The 20,379-nt window shown below is 32.7% G+C and overlaps 2 protein-coding genes across 5 annotated transcripts in view; both read left to right on the top strand.

The window, feature by feature from the left end:
- Positions 1–1,513: 1,513 nt before the first annotated feature.
- Positions 1,514–20,379, top strand: part of LOC111705016 (organic cation transporter 1) — a 19,396-nt gene continuing 530 nt past the window's right edge. Inside the window, exons 1-17 of one of the 4 annotated variants that reach the window (XM_023477445.1) lie at positions 1,516–1,970; positions 2,061–2,290; positions 4,919–4,987; positions 5,592–5,647; positions 5,838–5,866; positions 6,394–6,433; positions 6,502–6,580; positions 7,177–7,210; positions 7,361–7,463; positions 8,118–8,210; positions 9,847–9,950; positions 10,561–10,623; positions 11,388–11,451; positions 12,075–12,138; positions 12,295–12,346; positions 12,801–12,917; positions 13,793–13,874. In XM_023477445.1, the coding sequence (XP_023333213.1) occupies positions 1,577–1,970; positions 2,061–2,290; positions 4,919–4,987; positions 5,592–5,647; positions 5,838–5,866; positions 6,394–6,433; positions 6,502–6,580; positions 7,177–7,210; positions 7,361–7,463; positions 8,118–8,210; positions 9,847–9,950; positions 10,561–10,623; positions 11,388–11,451; positions 12,075–12,138; positions 12,295–12,346; positions 12,801–12,917; positions 13,793–13,874 (1,673 nt within the window). In that variant the 5' untranslated portion in view covers positions 1,516–1,576. Of the gene's footprint in view, positions 2,291–4,918; positions 4,988–5,591; positions 5,648–5,837; positions 5,867–6,393; positions 6,434–6,501; positions 6,581–7,176; positions 7,211–7,360; positions 7,464–8,117; positions 8,211–9,846; positions 9,951–10,560; positions 10,624–11,387; positions 11,452–12,074; positions 12,139–12,294; positions 12,347–12,800; positions 12,918–13,792; positions 13,875–20,379 lie in introns of all 4 variants that reach the window. The other 3 variants (XM_023477444.1, XM_023477443.1, XM_023477446.1) reach the window with 3 other exon arrangements.
- On the top strand, positions 15,885–19,752 carry LOC111705018 (solute carrier family 22 member 21). The gene is made up of 5 exons (XM_023477447.1): positions 15,885–16,037; positions 17,310–17,402; positions 17,849–17,924; positions 18,845–18,905; positions 19,592–19,752. Exons 1-5 carry the CDS (start codon positions 15,951–15,953, stop codon positions 19,683–19,685), a joined length of 411 nt encoding a protein of 136 aa, XP_023333215.1. The 5' UTR covers positions 15,885–15,950; the 3' UTR covers positions 19,686–19,752.

Genomic DNA, 20,379 nt, shown 5'->3' with positions numbered 1-20,379 from the left:
TTTGATAATAGTTTCCAAGGACCAGAATATTTTTATTGTTTAGTGTTTGTTTGTACCCGAGAAACATCAAATCAGCTGAACGATTGTGCTCACATTTTTTGTTGTGCCTCACATGAGCCCAAAGAAAGTTAATCCCTCTTGTTTCAAGCATTAAGCAGTAGAGTAGGCAACCCCATAATGGATTTTTTATTAGAGATTCAAGTTTAGTATGCATTACGAAAAATAGATCGTGATACGTTTGTTCAGAAAAAAATATTATTTCAAACCAAAACCATATTTTATGTTTAAAAAATTCCCCGATTTTTTTAAAGATCAAAATGTCTTCAAAATTTAATTTCACACAAATTGGGCAATGACTGTTTTTGAAGATAACTATTTATAGCATTCTATGAGACTTTTTGACGATTTTACCCTTAATTTTATTTTCTTCCAACTTTTTGCCTTTTTTGTCACATTGTGCATGCATCAGAAAAATCTATAAAGCTTAATTACTATATACTTGAAAAGGGTTGCACTAAAAGCCACGTAAGTTTGTTTAAAAATGTGTAGAAGGAAATAATATGCCTTCATGTCGTCTTCAGTAAATATAAATCTACATGGATGAATGAGTATTGAGTTTACTCCCAAATATATATTCAGTTGAGTGAACACTATCAAGTGGTTAATACATCAATAATTGTACCCTCAACAGTCAAATATTCAGTCCGCAGGACAGCAGAAGCATGTTCAGTGAGGTGGGGGGGGGNGTATTATTGTTAACCCAATATTCCTTCCAGTTCTTCTGCTTTTTCTACATAATTAAGAAAATTCAAATAAAAATATCTTTCAGTTTCAAAATATTCAATTTTCAAAATAGTGGAATTGTATGCGCTTTGAAGCTTGAGTTTGAAACTATTTTTTAAATATTATTAATATTCTTTATTCCTAGCAGCGAGCACCCCAAGTCCCGATATGTTATTTCTAATTCCATAATTCCCATTTCCCCGAAAAATTAGCTTGTTCATTAAAGTATGTAAAAATCACAAAATTTAGAATTGTTAAACATGATCTGTTATCATAGACTGAAATTTCTGTTTTTTCACCATCTTTTTTTTACTAATAATTATTATATTTTAGTACGAACCAAGTCGAAAAAAATAATTTTCCAAAATTTCAAAGGAAAAAAACAACCCTTAAACTAACAGCTGTAACCATGTAAACAAATACAAAAAACGGTAGATTTTGACATACTTTTTGAACAAATAAAAATAAAGTTAAGAGACAAAAATTTTGAAATTTACTCAAGTTGTAACAGAAAAGTATGTGGCCAATAAATAAAATGATAACTTATAATGAGATTATCATTATCAAATACCAAGGATTTTTAGCCCCCCCCCTCACCCTTCCACCAAAAATTTTAATTAAAAATAAAAAATTATTAATTGTAATTGAATTTTTGCCACTTAAAAGATAATTGTTTGTTTTTGCAACTTTATAGTTCTTAATCTTTTATAATTCATATTAGAATTAAGATAAATTGTATTTTCAGGCCTTAAAATGTTTACTAAGATGCAATAATCATAATAAAGTCCTTAACATGTCAAAGCTAAGTGAAGTTTCAATAGCGGAAGAAAAGGACAATAATATTTCTGAGATTATAAACGATGATATTATATTTCAAGCGATCAAACACGGGTTAAAATCTGATGATAGAAGTGTTAAAGAGAGCCGCGTGGGAGGAGATAAAGCTGTTCCTGCTACTGAACCTAATGTTGAAGAGAGCCGAGATGGAGGAGATAAACCTGCTGAACCTAGTGTTGAAGAGAGCCGAGGGGGAGGAGATAAAGCTGCTGAACCTAGTGTTAAAGAGAACCGCGTGGGAGGAGATAAAGCTGTTCCTGCTGCTGAACCTAGTGTTAAAGAGAGCCGTGTGGGAGGAGATAAAGCTGTTCCTGCTGCTGAACCTAATGTTGAAGAGAGCCGAGATGGAGGAAATAAAGCTTTTGAACCTAGTGTTGAAGAGAGCCGAGAGGGAGGAGATAAAGCTGCTGAACCTAGTGTTGAAGAGAGCCGAGGGGGAGGAGATAAAGCTGCTGAACCTAGTGTTGAAGAGAGCCGAGGGGGAGGAGATAAAGCTGCTGAACCTAGTGTTGAAGAGAGCCGAGATGGAGGAGATAAAGCTGCTGAATCTAGTGTTGAAGAGAGCCGAGGGGCAGGAGATAAAGCTGCTGAACCTAGTGTTGAAGAGAGCCGAGAGGGAGGAGATAAAGCTGCTGAACCTAGTGGGTTCAAGCATAAAACTGAACACAAGGAAAATGGAAATACAAAATAACTTGATATTACTTAAAATCGCGACAAAATACGAAAATGCATTGTAGGATGTCATGCTATTGTTGTCACCAGTTTAGGTTCTAGAGAAGTGGTTCAACTAGCTACGAATATAAACTAGAGAATTTCTGAGTTTTGGACCAAATTTAATAAATTATAGAGGTCGCTGAACCGGCAGTGGACAGTTCAGCTACCTAGATCAAATTCAACAAATTACGTTCCAAGTGTGTTAACAGAAAATTTGAAAATAAGTCACAATAAAAATTCTCACACTTTATGATATCGACATATTCTATTGTTACGTGTAACAAGGAACCGTGATTCAGAGCATAGTAGTTAAAAATTATACAATGCTAAAAAAAGGGTAACAATAAACAATATTGCGAAACTATTGTCATGTCGTCAATGAGATTTGCAAGAACAACAAAGCTTTAATGTAGGCGGGGCGGGGCCCGTACAAACACAATCTATTCATTGTTTTTATTTTCATGTTAGGAAGGACCATTCAAAATTTTGGTTATGCATTTTCAGAATTATCGTAAATTAATCCCGACACGCGTTAAAGTCCTCATGAGAAGTGTGCAGACTCATAAAAAGTTTTGTTCTGGGATCAATTCAAGCGTTATGATATCCATCTAAAACAGATCTATGCACGGATAAATTTAATCTACTCTTTGATACGGTGGTGGGCCATTTTATCAATATAATGAAGGCAATCTTTTATTTCAATTTTAAATGTTGACAAGCTTTTAATTAAAGAGAAGATTTTTTCAAGATAGATTCTCTTTGCTTTCATGTTTTTGTGTATCCGAGCTATTTGAAAGCTGGAAATAAATCAAAATCGAAATTAAACGTCGTCTTCATTATATTGATACAATCGCTTACCCCAGTAAATCTCGTTGTTGTCATACCCTGCTCTTCATTTAAATCAGATCTACGGATTTTTTAAATTCCTTTCTTGATATCCTGTTGTGGTTACAGCTCATACCCTACAGAGATAACTCTAATTAAAGGGTATTTAAAAGTGTCCACATTGAATATCCAGATCAAGCGTTAAAGATTAACAAAAGTTCTCACCTCTAAATGTTATTTAAAGAAGTCTTATTTAATTTCCATTAAAAACTAAAACAATTTCATTTGAAAATATTATTTAACTTTAATTTTTACATATCACATGCATGAACACAGTGAAAGAATCAAAATCAAAAATGTTATAAATGACCATTGTAATTTTTTTTTTCAATTTGAAATTTTTAGTCTTTTTCTAATAAAAAAGGTTGGTTTCTCTCTCACTTCGACCGCAAAGATCCCACCATAAAAAAGAATATGTTTGTTTATTCTAATACTTTGCTGTGTATAAATTTTAGTCAAATCGGAGAAAATAGTTTTAAAAAATTATCGTTTGTGTTTAAGAATGACCCCTGTTAAAATTTGATTTTAAAAAAGCGCGACCTTTTGTCACTTTGTGGTCGCTTACATCGTACTTTAAACAAGGGTGATGATAAATTTTATTTAAAGCCTATTTTTTTTAATTTTCTTATTTGGAGAAAGTTTTGTTTGACAATACTAAAAGAAATTCTTTTTTTTCTGATTTTTTTTAATTTGATTGGCTGTATATCTACAAAGACATTGTTGACATTTTTGACATATTGCAGATAATGCGTGGCAATTTGTTTACTTAAAGATAATAAACTTCAATTTAATGATTAGAAAGCACAGTTTGATAAACTATACTAAGCTTGTGCTGTCTGTTATGTAAAGTCTGGTGAATTTGACTAAAATTTCAAAATGCATAGACATGGATCTTTGGAGAAGGTAAAATAATTGCAAAAACTCATAATTTTTTCAAAATTGCAAGAAACAGACATTTTTAAATATAATATAATCATAATATTTAATTTGAAAAAACATTTTTACATCCAATACAGTCGTCGTTGCAAATATCAGAACTAAAAAGACAACTTTTAATTTCAATTTTGATTCATATCAAGCTTCAAAACAGCATGGCTGTACAATAACATGGAAACAAAGAGAAGCTGTCAATTAAAAAAGCTTCTCTTTAATGTCTTGTAAACTTGTAATTCGAATAAAGCAATCAAAACCTAATTACAAAATGTGTCTTCAATGTATTGATATATTCGCCAACCATTGTAAAATTGGTAAAATTATTTTTAAATCTACAAAAACTGATTGTTATTTTGACAGCAAGGATTAATTATTTTGACAGCAAGGATTAATTAGTTTGACAGCAAGGATTAATTATTTTGACAGCAAGGATTAATTATTTTGACAGCAAGGATTAACTATTTTGACAGCAAGAATTAATTATTTTGACAGCAAGGATTAATTATTTTGACAGCAAGGATTAATTAGTTTGACAGCAAGGATTAATTATTTTGACAGCAAGGATTAATTATTTTGACAGCAAGGATTAATTATTTTGACAGCAAGGATTAATTATTTTGACGATCAATCATTAAGTGACAAACTTTCACATATTTATCATTGTTTAATATTTTTATTTTTATTCTATATTTTCATCTTTATTTTATATTTTTATTTTTATCTCCATATTTATCTTACCTTTTATATTATATTTCCCTATCTATAGATTTACCCTGACCTTGATACTCTGCTTGGATTCGGAAAATTTCAGCATTTTCAAATCTGGGTGTTTCAGGGACACACACTCATATAACATTCAACAAGTGTGATCAATGATCAAATTACAGTGATAACCAGAAAACTCTAAAATAGAAAGACGACTTGTAGAATCAAGTCATAATTTTAAAAATTCAATGAGCATGAGACACAGCAATGGTCCAGTTTAAACAAACCCATTTCACTAGATTAGTGACTTATGAAGTGTTTAATAAAATAAAATACATTGATTATTGCTATAATTGGTTTCTCTTATTCCAAAATTTTCTGGCTATCACTGTTTATTAAAAAAATATTGCCCGAGATGGAAATTTTTTTGTTGCAGGTCGCCAATTTTAATTTGAAACGATTAAGCGCTAACCCCGTGTAAACAGCTGACTTGTATTTTTACGTATTCTCAATGGGATCGAAAGCAGACACTAATTTGGAAAACCTCTCAAAATGTCTAAAATGATTTAATTTAATCCATCGAAATACAAAATAATGATTAGTGCTATTAAGGGTTCCAACCTTTAAATTCAAATTAAAAAATAATCTCAGTTTGATGAAACTAACTATGTCAATTAAAATTAAATAAAAGTAAGTCCCTCCTTGTTAACTGTTACAGTGTGTAATTGATTCAGACTATTGTTGCAATTCTAGGGGCTCTTTCTTTTCTTCAACTTATATACATAGTTAGGAAAATAAATCAGTTTTTATACACCAATGAATCATTCATCATTTGTATTTCTTTTTCTTCATACCTTTTAAATCTTTCATTCTTTTTTATGGTTTATTTATTCTGTTTTTTCTAATTTTCTATTTTCTCTCCATAATTTTGAAATATTTTTATTTTTCCTTGTTATTTCTAATCTGATTTTTTGTAACAGCGATCCACCCGACTGGTATTGCAGCCTAGGTAAGAACTTATAAAAGAATGCTTGAGTGATCGTTTTGCTAGACAGATAACGAAGATCTTTGAAATTGTAAGCATCATTATCATGACTGTCTATCTGTGCTATACGGTATGCCAATTAACCCTCCATTCGATCAGAATAATATATGCCTGATTACTGACTGTAACTTAAAAACCTTTGAAGACCAAAATTGCCAGGGATATCATTGTTTTTCTCAATTTGCCAATATTTTAGTGAATATCTGCAGTCGTCGGCGTTCATAATAATTACATGAAGACGACTTTTCTATTTCAGTTTTGATTTCTACCAAGCTTTTTTTCCAATTACAAATAAACAAATTTAATCTGTAAATTGACATCTATCTTTGTTTCAATGTTTATATGTGTATCAATGCTGCTTAAAGGCTTGACAGATATCAAAAACTTAAATCGAAATTTTGTCTTCATTGTATTGATATATACGACAACGACAGGGGATATATGTGGATGTGGTATTATACAGTACAATACATCACATGAGAACTATGTAGGAGAGGAGAAGTGTCCAAGTACAGGGGATGTATGTGGAGGTGGTATTATACAGTACAATACATCACATGAGAACTATGGGTAGGAGAGGAGAAGTGTCCANATCTCCAGGGTATTATACAGTACAATACATCACATGAGAACTATCTGTACTCTCTCCCAGTTCAACACAACTGGATATGTGATCAGGTATAATTCAAAAACCAGATATAGCTCTTGTTAATTTATTTTCAATTCCAACAGAATCAATCCCCATATTCTATTTAAAGTCATAACTCATAACTTGAGTTTAAAAGTCGACTTTCTATTCCAGAGTTTTCTGGTAATCAGTGTTGTAAACAATAAATCAGTAGGCTCTGATTTCTCTTTTTTTTCTTTATTTAACGTATGTGTTGTTGTCGTGCAGAAACTGTTTATAAAATGAATCTGCTTTGCATCTATAGTAAACCAATCAAATATTTTAGATAAAATACCTGTTTTCATTTTCAGAAAATTTTCTCTCTCACAAAGTGACAATTTTTATACTTATAGTTTTGTGTTAAATATTAATACTGTGAGAACCAGAAAACTCTAAATAGGAAAACGACTTTTATACTTCGCTTATGACTTTCAATTGTCCGATGACCACAGGACACAGCAATTGTGCAATGTAAGAAGTCCTATTTCACTTAATTAGTGATTTAATATGTGTATAGTAAAACTATTTGCTTTGTAATGTGGTTATCACTGTAAAAGTTTCAAGTTAAATGTTAGATGAATTTTATTTGTTTTAAATATTATTTCAGAGTTTGCGAGGAGCCAGTGTTATCACCGCAACAGGTTTTTATTAATTGATTATTTCAAATATAACCAGAGCTGGGAACTATCAAAATGTAGAGATCTACAGATTAATTCAATCCTTACTTGATATCCCACAAGGTAATCATACCCAGTCAGGGGTGAAGGGATCTTTAATTGATTTATATTCAGCTGTTGGTAGTATCCTGAATTCAATCATCTTCGGTCAGATCGTTGATAAGATCGGTAGACGAGCTACCGTTCATATCACCAACATTATATCAATGGTTTTCAGGTATAGTTGATTGTATACTAATCTATATTATGTGCTGGCAGTTTTGGATTTTTCAATCAAAATATATGAAAAGGAAATGAGTTTTTGTCACAAACTCAGATTTGTAAAACCCAAAGTCTCTGCAACTGGATAGTGTAAAGTGCGATATTTCAAACTCAAATTATTTGATCTACCAGAATTCATATATGTTTGAAATATCTAAGGTCTACGACATTGGGTTGCAAAGTTATAACGATAGGAAAATTTTACTTTGTGGCAAAGACTTAATTCCTTTCTTCTTAAATTTTTTCTAATCAGATTGAACAAGAACAACAAATTTTGTCAATGTCGTTTTTTCTTTTTAAATAATTTGAGAGAACATGTTAAAATGCTTATTTAATTAGCATGCACTCGATGACCTGGGATTTGGTCTTAAATATGAGAAACCCTTTTTGTTTTGTAAAATTTTATACAATCAATTACCTTCAAAGTTTGAAAGTAATGTTTAGTACAAGTTTCAGAGTCGTAAAGAAGTTAATTTAGATGGGGAATAGAAGTACAAATTGTACCCCCCCCCCCTTCTCCCACCCCCCCTCGAAGTGTCAGGGAGGGGGCGAGATGAGTTTCATGGAGTATCAAACAAAGTAAAATAAATAATTGTTTGAATAATTTTAGATTAATATCTTTCCATGTGACAGATCATTATTATCTTTTCCTCGCTCTCACAGCACTCGGGACCAACTTCTTCCCTGTAGGAGTCAGAGCCGGGTAGGTTCCAGTCAGAGCGGGGTAGGTTCCAGTCAGAGCTGGCTATGTTCTAGTCAGAGCCGGGTAGGCTATAGTCAGAGCCGGGTAGGTTACAATCAGAGCAGTGTAGGTTACAGTCAGAGCCGGGTAGGTTCCAGTCAGAACCGGGTAGGTTCCAGTCTGAGCCGGGTAGGTTACAGTCAGAGCCGGGTAGGTTCCAGTCAGAGCCGGCTAGGTTTTAGTTAGAGCCAGGTAGGCTATAGTCAGAGTCAAGTAGGTTCGAGTCAGAGCCGGGTAGGCTTTAGTCAGAGTCAGGTAGGTTCCAGTCAGAGCCGGGTAGGTTACAGTCAGAGTCGGCTAGGTTTTAGTTAGAGCCAGGTAGGCTATAGTCAGAGTCAAGTAGGTTCGAGTCAGAGCCGGGTAGGCTATAGTCAGAGTCAGGTAGGTTCCAGTCAGAGCCGGGTAGGTTACAGTCAGAGTCGGCTAGGTTTTAGTTAGAGCCAGGTAGGCTATAGTCAGAGTCAAGTAGGTTCGAGTCAGAGCCGGGTAGGCTTTAGTCAGAGTCAGGTAGGTTCTAGTCAGAGCCGGGTAGGTTACAGTCAGAGTCGGCTAGGTTCTAGTCAGAGCCGGGTAGGCTATAGTCAGAGCCGGGTAGGTTACAGTCAGAGTCAGGTAGGTTCCAGTCAGAGCCGTGTAGGTACCAGTCAAAGCCGGGTAGGTTCCAGTCAGAGACGGGAAGGTTTCGGTCAGTGCCGGTTAGGTTTCAGTCAGTGCCGGTTAGGTTTCAGTCAGAGCCGGGTAGGTTCCAATGAGAGCCAGGTAGGCTACATGAGAGTCAGGTAGGTTCCCGTCAGAGCTGTTTAGGTTCCAGTCTGAGCCGGGTTGGTTACAGTCAGAGCCGGGTAGGTTAAGTCAGAGCTGGGTAGGTTACAGTCAGAGCCGGTTGGGTTACGGTCAGGGCTGGGTACGGTAGGTTTGCAGTCACTTTTCTGTACTTTAATCTTAAATAATGCGTACAATCCCTTTAAAATTCATTTATTTTGATTTCTATTTATAAAGACTGAAGTCCCGGTCCTTGACCCAAATACTAGTTTCCGCTGTAAATATGACAAATATGACACAGATGTCTACTCTTGTCTCAAACATTAAAAACTGTCAATTTTTAGATTTAAATTTTAACCGGCTCCTTACAATCTACAGAAATAATCAGTAAAAAAGTGGAAAAGAAATCCTCTTCATCAAATCATATACCTTTAAACTTTGATCATAAGATATTTAGAGTACGTTTGTTCTCGTCATTACAAATTACAATAACTGTTATGTCCTGATTATCCTTATGAAATATGAATTCTCTTAGATCAAATAACATAAGTTTTAATTTTTTTGCAGATTCTAAAAGTAGAGCACAAGAGCTTTCTAATGATGTATCATTCGTCATATTTGGACATAAAACATGGGATTTAGAGAGGGGGGGGGTCAAATTGACCCCCCCAGCATATCCTGGTTTTCAAGTACCCCAGCAGGGATAGGGTTAACTTTACCTTTCCCATGGTTTTTAACTTTAATACAAACAATCGAGATTGATTTTTAAAATTATTCATTTTTTTCTTTTTTAAGATTTTGCGACATCTATGTTTTAATTTGTCCAATTATTCAGGTACACATTGGTAACTGAATTCTGCAATGAGCGAGGGAGAAAGTTTGCTTTTATATCTGGTTGGGTTTGGTGGGTTGCAGCGATGTCAACCTTTCCTTTCCTCGGTAAATTCTTTTTTCTACGATAAAATCTTAGATTGTACGTAGGGTGTTCCACGAAACATGAGAGTAGCATGACGACGTGAAGGTCGTCTTTGATTTTTGAAATAATTTGCGGCATTTATTCGTAAACCAAATATTAGAGTAAAGTTAATAGTCCCAATATAATCCTAGTCCGGGCATCTCCAAAATGTGGTCTGTCGTTGAGTGCTTTCAATATTACCGGAGATATGAAGAATTTTGTTCGCATTTCGACAATTTTGGTTTGATTTAATTAAAATAAAACCTGAACGAAAATATCAATAAAGAGGGCAGACCACATTTTGGAATTCCTACTAGGAAATGGTCATTGTTTCAAGAATCATATATGTGAAAGAAGCTTGCCGACCATATGTCTCAAATGAATTCAAAGATCTCAAAATTTCACATCCTCGCATGGCTTCCTAAGATGTTTAACTTTTTATTTGAATAAGAAACAAAAAATAAAAGAAAATTAGCATTTGGAGGTGGCTCGGAGGAGATTTCGGCTATTTTAATTTATATAAGTGGCTGCCTTCCTCCCCTCTAAAAGCTAAATGCTGCTAATGCTAAAAACAATAAAACTGTTTTGTTTCAGCTGAGTATGTCAAGGAATGGTATACACTGGGGGTTAGTGTTACTCTAGTTCATCTTACAGTAGGAAACTTAACTCAATATTTATTTTAATTAATAGAAAATCAAACCAATTGTAAAAGACATTAAGAATTTCTCATTTAAAAAAAAAATTAAATTTTTTAGTCCTTCCAATTAATGGCTTTTAATTTATCTTTACAACAAAAAAATAAATTTATATCGTTTCTATTGAAATTTTTATAAATAAGATAATCTGATTAATAACCTTGTCCGAATCTAATGAATTTGAGCCGCGTCTTAAATCCGGTAAAACCGGTTTCAATTGAGCGCCGGCTTAAAACTTAAAACATTGAATACAATTTTAAGTGGAACCAAATATATTAAAGCCGCGACTCATATTCTTTAAATTCAGCCTCCTGATATATAAAATTATATTCGATCTTTATTAAAGAATAATTTGTATGCAGTGTTATCCACAAAAGAGGAGACGTTAATGACGACCTCAAACTTTTAAATTCTGACGATATTTTGGCGTAAGTCGTCAAAAAATTCTTCATCATAATGTCTAAAGTTTTTTGGCGAAGAAAGCTAGCAGTCATTTAAAACTTTTAAGAATGATCGAGGAAAGAGAAAAGAAAAATTCCGTACAGTCGGTCTTTAAAGTCTCATCTTTTTTGAAATTGTGGGTGACCCTGTAAAAAAATCAGACCAAAAAACACGATAAAATCTAAAATGCAGAACATCTTAATTAATAGACACTCTCAACTTAGTTTTTGCTTTTAATTTTGTTTTTGTTGTTTTTAATAAGAGTTTTGATCATGTTATGTACAGCCCTCATGTACCCGTTTGTACCAGAAAGCCCAAGACTGCTGTACTGCCAGAAGAAATATGGCAGGTTGTAAAATTTTATGTAGAAACTAGTTGAAGGGCACGGCGGCGTTGCACGTGGAAAAAAATTTAGCCTTTGTCACCCTCAGGCTACCCATGAGAGTGTCCACAAAAAATGTCAGCCCATTCGGTCAAGCCGTTTGGCCGGCCAGAGGGAACATATATACGAATGTCTTGTTTTATTATATAGATTATGATAAAATAATGTTTAGATTTGGCCTCGCCTTTTCATCAAAATAATTATCGCAAAGCTATCACTGCATAATTAGCTTATATCAGCAAACCATATACCTCGGGTTTCCGTTTGTAATTGAATAAAGTGATAACCAGAAAACTGTAGAATAGGAAGACGACATTACTGCAATACTAAAGAGCATTTGATGTTGTCACAAAGGAAAAAGCTTTAGTATATAGTAAGCTATAAAATCACTTATTAAGTGAAATTGTTCTGTTTAAATTGTACAAATACTGTGTCTTATGTTCAATGAAAAGTTTAAAGTCATAACTTGAGTCTAAAAGTCGACTTCCTACTCCAAAGTATTTTGGATATCACTGTATTACCGAAAAAAAATATTAATAAACTGTAAATCAATGTTAGCGAAAATGGATAAAAATGTTTCCTTCATTTAGAGCTGCTGAAATATTAAATACGGTCAGGAGAGTAAATGGAGATGAACCAATTCCGGAAATGGAGGTAAAAATTAAATTTTTTTTTTTATTTACCTATAAAGTACTTTTTCCCAGAAATTTTTGTAAAAGGATAAAAGAATCTTAAATTCGTTTACGACACCCTCTATAGTCTAAAATATTAAATTTTATCATAATTCAAAATAATTTTTTAAACGTTTAGAAATTTCTTGAAAAGATGGGAGAAGAGGAAAATATAGAAACAGAAACATTAGGAAAAAAAGTTTAAATGTCAATATTTGCTAATTTTTTGCATAATCTAAAGGGTCTATTTAAAGGTAATTTCAAGTGGCCCTCCATAGAAAGATGGCAATGCCCGATTTACTGCGGTACCATTGAGAGCTTTGTCTGATCATGGTTTAAATTAGTTGTAAGTTTTGTGGTTCATAACATTTTTTTTTTTTTTCATTTCCGGTTTCTCTGTGAAATTGAATTGTACATTTCAATTGCTTATAAGAAGCAATGGAAACTTACAAAAGTAATACTTTTCTATACATTTTTGATGAGATAAAGGTTTCAAGGGTAACGTTGCAAATTAGACTTTGCCTTTATAGCATATAGAGTCACTTGAAATTACGCTTACAGTCCCTTTAATATAATCTAAAGTCTCAAGTGAAAACAATTTTCAAGCTTTTTATGAAAACGACATTTGAAAATTCTATTGTTAAGGCGTTGTTTCTATGTTTAAAGAACGGAATTTATTACGTCTGCTAGTTTGTATGGCTACACTATACTCAGTTAATGATTACTTCTACTTTGCTGGTCTTCTCAATGCACAAAATTTAGGAATAAACTAATTTTTATTTTAATTCAATATCTTAATATGCAAGAGGAAATAAATCAATCAATAGATCTGCACTTGCACCCTATCCCCCTAGTAAATTTGAATTCGAACAGGACCTGCCCAGTTTGTACTGGCCTGCCAGATAACAGCGTGTACTGACCCGATCCTATGGTACAGTACGTCGCCCTAACCAGATTAACATACGACAGGGGTCAATTTTCTTGGCATAGTGCCGTGCGAGGGCTAACTATGACAACTCCAATGGCGCGTTCAGACTTTTAACAGTACCCGGCCTAATCCTAGTCCTATTTGACCGACCCCACTGGCTTAGTCCACCGTGTCTGGATAAGATGAGATTAGAGATCAATGCATCAACTATAACTCCAAATTAAAAGTGTCCACATTGGATATAAAGATCCAAAAGGTTCCAATCTCTAATTCCAAATTTGTTATTGTAAAGCAAACATAAGATCTGAAATAAAGTAAACATACCAAATTAATTTTCGATATTGGCTTAAAAGTCTAAAATCTAAAGGGGGGCTGTCGTGTTAATTTCAATTGACCCTCCATTTAAAAAGAGGCGTGTCTTATACACAACGACACTCTCCAAACCTTAATTTTGTTATTCATTTATTTTTTTCGAGACAAGACATGGTAAAGTCATTTTGGTAGAGAACCCACTAATGAAAATAAATAGTTTTTAAAAACAAAACATAATTGGATATCTAATTATAATTATTGATGAAACAAAGTCGCATATCAAATATGTACAATATTGAGGGTCACTGAAAACACTTGTACGGTCCCTTTAATCATATAAAAACCAAATCAAAGCAAGCTATTTCAATAAATATGGATTTTGATAAGAATTGTTTAGCCGGGAATATGTTTTTAAACCAGGCACTACTTGCTCTCACAGAACTACCATCAGTCTTTATAGGACAATATATAATAGACAGGTAGACACCGGACAGAGACAATATATTATAGACAGGTAGACACCAGACAGAGACAATATATTATAGACAGGTAGACACCAGACAGAGACAATATATTATGGACAGGTAGACAACAGACAGAGACAATGTATTATAGACTGACAATGACAATATATTATAGACAGGTAAACAAAAGACAGTGACAATACGTTATAGACAGGTAGACACCAGACAGAGACATTATATTATGGACAGGTAGACAACAGACAGAGACAATATATTATAGACAGGTAGACACCAGACAGAGACAATATATTATAGACAGACAATGACAATATATTATAGACAGGTAAACAAAAGACAGTGACAATACGTTATAGACAGGTAGACACCAGACAGAGACATTATATTAAAATCAGGTAGACACCAGACATAATGAATACATGATAAACAGGTAGACACTAGACAGAGACAATATATTATAGACAGGTAGACACAAGACATTATAGAGAATACATTATAGATAGGTAGACAATAGACAGATAAAATACATAATAATCAGGTAGACACCAGACAGAGACAATACATTATAAACAGGAAAACACCTTACAGAGACAATGCATAATAGACAGGTAGACACCAAGCAGACACAATACATAAAACACAGGTAGACACAAGACAGAGTCAATACATTATAGACAAGCAGACACAAGACAGACTAAACAGGAGACATAATAGACATGGTGTATGACAAGTAGAGAGAGTTAATATTAGATAAAAGGCATAAGATATATAGTAGATTAGTCATGGTAATTATAAGATATATAGTAGATTAGACATGGTAATTATAATCCTATATGCCTGTAGTGCATGAAGGCAAATAGTTAGGTTCATTTATTAAAAACTTTATTTTTTTTTAATGCGTTTTTTCCTTGTATTTTCTTGTCAGCTAAATATTACGTAAAGTTTAATTAAACTAAAATTTTATTGGATACAATTTTGAAATGTTGGAAAGTATAGGTCCAAAAACCTTAAAGATTCCAGAAAAAAGAACAAAGTTATTCTTTTTTTAAATCTAAAATATGAACAATTTCTTTACATTTTTTTACAACAATCAGTCCTAAGCATATTTTCTTTTACTTTTTTTTAAGAAATGAGCTACGTTTTCTGCAAAAAAATATTTAATTTCTTTATTAGTAAAATTTAGCAGAAACTCAATTATTGTTTGTTATTAAGTAAAAAAAGTAAAAGAGATAAAAATTTTAGAATGGGATAGCCTTAATCCCGATCGGTTAATCAATCTGGAGATTAAGAAAAGAAGAGATCAAACATTTGTATACCCCCATTAGTGTTTATTAAGTCAATGTAGCTCGAATCCGGTTTATGTAAACCTGTTAGTGTAACTTGTTTAAACAGCTAAGAACTAGTTTCATCAAAGAAGTAAAATGTTCACAACCCCTTACATCACTATCCAGCTGTTTTTCTGCCCATTTAGCTTTTATTATTTATCTATCTTTTATCTTTCATGATCTATTTTTCTATTGTTTTCTCTGTCCTGGAATGATTTAATGTGTTAAAATTCTTTTTTTTCCCTTAAATCCGTTGAAAGTGGAATCCCTGTTTAATCTAAATCCTAGATTTACAAAAAGATTATACTTTCACATTTATAATAGATTTGCTTTTAAAGATTTCGACCTGAATTAAAGCTGAGGAAAGTTACATCACACGAAAAAGTAAAAGAGATAAAAACTTTAGAATGGGATAGCCTTAATCCCGATCAGTTAATCAATCTGGAGATTAAGAAAAGAAGAGATCAAACATTGATCTCGATAGTTTTCAGCTCTGGTGATCGAAAGTCGCTGATTGCTTGGTTAAGCTTCAAAGTTTTAAATGGACCAAAAGTTTTTTTGTAGATCCAGTCATGCACGATGAGAGCCGTGTAATTGTTGTCTCAATTAACTGGATCAATCCAAAAACACTTTTTCAGTGGATAGTGAGTAGAAAAAGTGTACAATTGTACAACTGCTAAAATCATTATTAGATACTCATTTTTCAGGCTGTTTCCTAGCAAACCTGTGTATAATAAACCTGGAGGGAATGGAAAATGCTGTTTTCGGACTCTCTCTTACAGCCAAGGGAATGAGTAACATTGCTTGGTTCATTATGTGGGTGCAATCTATAGAGGTAGGAAACCCCTTCTCTTTATTCCCTGAATTATTGTATCCCTTGTAACAATGTATTCCTTTGTGTCTGCTGTATCCCATGTATCTGCTGTATCCCATGTCTCCCGTGTGATACTTAAGTGTATCCCTTGTAACACTTATATTTGCTGTTTCCCTAGTATCCCTTGAACCAAATGTATCCCTGGTATGCCTTGTATACCTTTTATCCCATGTATCCCTTGTATCTTGTATCTTGTATGTCTTGTATCATATGTACGTACATCCCTTGTATCCATTGTATCCCTTGTATNCAACATGGTCAATTATATTGCCAACCCGACCATTATGGAAGCCAGAATCAGACTAAAGTTTTAAATCTTCAAAAAAGTTTGGCGGATTTTTGTGATTAAAATTGCGAGTTTCCTATGATTCAAATCAAAAAATATTTTTATCATTTTGACCTTTTGTCGTTTGACCCTTTGTCGCACTTTTGACCCTTTGTCGTTTGACCCAGTGTCGTTTGACCCTGTGTCGTTTGACCCTGTGTCGTTTGACCCTGTGTCGTTTGACCCTGGGTCGTTTGACCCTTTGTCGGTGAATCGTATCCCTTGTATCCCTTGTATCTCTTGCATCTCATGTACCCCTTGTGTTTCTTTTATCCCTTGTATCCCTTGTATTCCTTGTATCTCTTGTATTCCTTGAATCCCTTGTATCCCTTGTATCCCTTGTATTCCTAGTACCCCTTGTATACCTTGTATACCTTGTATTCCTTGTATCTCTTGTATTCCTTGTAGCCCTTGTATTCCTTGTATCTCTTGTATCTCTTGTATACCATGTATCCCTTGTATCCCTTGTATCCCTTTTATCCCTTGTATCCTTTGCATCTTGTGTCCCTTGTATCCCTTTTATCTTGTGTCCCTTGTATCCCTTTTATCTTGTATCCCTTGTATCAATTGTATCCCTTGTATCCCTTGCATCTTGTATCCCTTGTATCCCTTGCATCCCTTGTATCCCTGGTAACACTTCAATTTATATTATACGAAAAAGTGCTATGCAAGTTACAATTGTGGGATACGAAGACAACTTTTGACCTTCAGCTCTTATTTTAATGTAGTCCAATTAACAAAAAGGAATTTTGAGAGTTGTACTGTACAAACTGTACATAAGCTCTTTTTATTTAATAACATGATGTATTTTAATCAACAGCTTTGTGGATCACAAAATGTTCATTTTTCGGAAGATAATGTTTATTAAAAAACTTTACGAAAACATCTGTTTATGATATTGTGCTAAGGTGTTCCCTACTTGTGTACGAAATACTGGAATAAACTTGAGTGTAGTTGTTTCTCTAACGATCTCTATGACCACACCTTTTACTATGGAAATGGTAAGTTTTTAAAATATAAAAAATAGCAAAAAAAATATTTTAAAAATCATTTACTTTAAAAAATTCATAAATCTGAACACCAATGAAAAACGGCTGTAGTTATCTCCGACAGAAAGATAATAGGCATAATTGAATACCCTTTCTTAGACCAGTATTGATATAAGGCCGGTATATGATGTATTTGTTTTAGGGCAGTGTTGATAAAAAAGACTGCCATATCATCTAATACTATATTATTCTTAAGACAGTATTGTTAAAGACTGCCATATCATCTAATACTATATTATTCTTAGGATAGTATTGATAAAAGACTGCCATATCATCTAATACTATATGATTCTTAGGATAGTATTGATAAAAGACTGCCATATCATATAATGCTATATTATTCTTAGGATAGTATTGATAAAAGACTGCCATATCATCTAATACTATATTATTATTAGGATAGTATTGATAAAAGACTGCCATATGTTGTATTTGTTTCTCTCGGTGTGATTGGTACTATTGCAGCTGTATTAGGTAGATTTTTTTCTTCTCGCTTCGTCTTTTAAATTTAAAAATTGAACATGCTTCTTATATTTACTGTTTAATTAGCAGTTTTTTATTTGTATCTTTATAATATTCATTTTATTTGCATGATCTCTGTTCAATTTTTTTCCGACAAAGGTGCGATTTTTATATTTTTCAAATTAAATTTTTAAATTAGTATGTTTTTACATCATCTAGCTGGTGTTTACTTTCATGTTGCATGTGGACTATTTTAAATTTCATTATCTATGAAATACCTTGCTTCTGTTTTTCAGCTTTGCATTTTTATTGTTAAAAGTGTAAATGCAAGTTTACATTGCAAAAACATACAATTGGTAAGGTTATTATATCATAAATGCATATTTGTTTTAAATTTTTATTCGTAATTCTTAGAACATAAATTTTCTAATCCCTGTGTCTTTTCAACCTAATGGTGTCAATCTTTGAAGTTTCAAAAAGGCACAATTTAATTGGTAGAATTCATAGAAAATCGCTAAGACTTAGAACATTATTCAGTTGAATTAAAATATAGGACATCGGAAGAATTTTTAAAATGTCGTCTTAAAGATTTTTCTGGGATTTTCCGCTGAAAATATGAAAAAAATGTTACGTAAATTAGCGCCGAAAAACATAAAGCTGTCAACGTATTTCAGGGAAATTATTTTTTATCTTTCCAAATAATTAAAGAACATTTATATTCCGGATAAAAACTTTTATTTTCACCACAGAAATTTTACATATGTTTTAGTAAATTACACATAACCCTGTGAAGCTGCGAGCGGAAAATACTCGACAGCTTCAAATTCAAATTCAAGACGACATTTTATAAAGTTTTCCAATGTCTTTTTAAAAAAAAACTTAATTGAAATTCGATTCATTTTCTTGTAAATTAATAATACTTGGTGTTTTAGTTCCGGAAACGAAGGGAATATCACTTCCGGAATCAATTGATCAAGTAAATGCTATTTTCAGGTAACAAATGTATAATAAGGAACAATGCTAAAACATTTCAGAATGGGGTGGTCGGAGAATCAAACATTTTAATTTCAGCAAAATTTGTTTTTTCTTATTTAAAATGCGTCAGATTAAAATGAATAATTTGATGGTCAATGGGCATTTTTTGGGTTAATTTTTTAACATTAACACTAGGTTTATATTTTCTATTAACAATTTATAGCTTTTGAATGTTACACTTCTGTTTAAATTGGTGCATTTTCAAAAAAAAAAATGCGCAAACAAATTAGCATGGAAATCTGTAGAAAATATTATCAAATTATAACCAATTAGAACGCGATTATGACTTCAAAAATGCAAATAATTGGCTCATATATATTTTGTTATATCTCATTCAATTTTTATGAAAATTTAGAAAACAAAAGTATAAACATTGCTCAACAGTTTTTCTAAAATTAAATTTTTCAAAAAAATGGGTTGGTCGGATTTTTTAGGGATAAAACACTTGATTCAAATTATTGAACCTAAAATAATAAAGCTTTTACATAGGTTTACGTATGTTCCAAAAATATTTTAGAATTTTTCCCTCACATTTTATTTTACGTATGTCTACAATCCGAACAAAATAGAAATTATGAAAATTTCGTCAAAACATTGATGATCCCTGTTTTATTACTCTCCCTATATTTTGTATATGTATTTAGACGAATGAGAATATTCCAGCTAAGAGCCTGGAAAACTGAAGAAGAGAATAAACCTGAACCTGAAGAAATCCAAGAATTAAAACAAATCAATTAATTTATCGAAATATTTTTAACCTGATAATAATAAATGAAGATATATTAAACAAATCTGACAACTTAAAGTGTGTCAAAACAAAGATATAGTTTGTTACAGGAAAACGTAGTCATTCAGGCAGTGTGCACATGTGGACTCAGGTAGTTAGTATTAAAGCCCGGTTTTAGACCTACAGGAGGGGCTACATGGGTATTTAGGTAAAGTCAAAAAATGTCAACTCTCATTTTGGGGCTAAATATGTATGGAGCAAACCTTAATTTTTTTTTGCTAGGGTAATTATGAGTTCTTGAATCATTATTTTGGGGGCAATTTTTTTTAATAAGGGGCATTCCTTAAAGATTGGGTGCATTTCTAAGACATTTGGGGTTAAAAAATTTAAATTGGGAGGCAAAACTAAAAATTAATTTTAATTTTTTAATTGAGGCATTTTTTACAATTGGGGGGCAATGTTAGTGGAATTTTAAAAAAAATTTAATTGGGTTAGAGGACGTGAGTCAGACTCAAATGAAAACGCATAAATAACTTCCAGTATATATATTTCTTATACCTTATTTATACTAGAGGGTTCAGAACTAGAATCAATATCGATCTCACACGTGTAGATGTTTATCAGTACTATGCCCCGTATCTGTTCTATCTCATTCTGTTGAATCTTGTGGAACTTGTTTAACGCGGCCAGGCATCGTCTTCCACA

This window comes from Eurytemora carolleeae, unplaced genomic scaffold (genome assembly GCF_000591075.1).
Source record: "Eurytemora carolleeae unplaced genomic scaffold, Eaff_2.0 scaffold542, whole genome shotgun sequence".
NCBI lineage: Eukaryota > Metazoa > Arthropoda > Copepoda > Calanoida > Temoridae > Eurytemora > Eurytemora carolleeae.
This window is presented reverse-complemented; position numbering and strand designations above follow the sequence as displayed.

Bases quoted from the DNA above. Each gene is read 5' to 3' on its own strand.
- LOC111705018 (XM_023477447.1), top strand. From the start codon at position 15,951: ATGGAAAATGCTGTTTTCGGACTCTCTCTTACAGCCAAGGGAATGAGT. The intron at 16,038-17,309 runs GTAGGAAACCCC...TATTGTGCTAAG, and splicing joins TGTGGGTGCAATCTATAGAG to GTGTTCCCTACTTGTGTACG. The intron at 18,906-19,591 runs GTAACAAATGTA...ATATGTATTTAG, and splicing joins CAAGTAAATGCTATTTTCAG to ACGAATGAGAATATTCCAGC.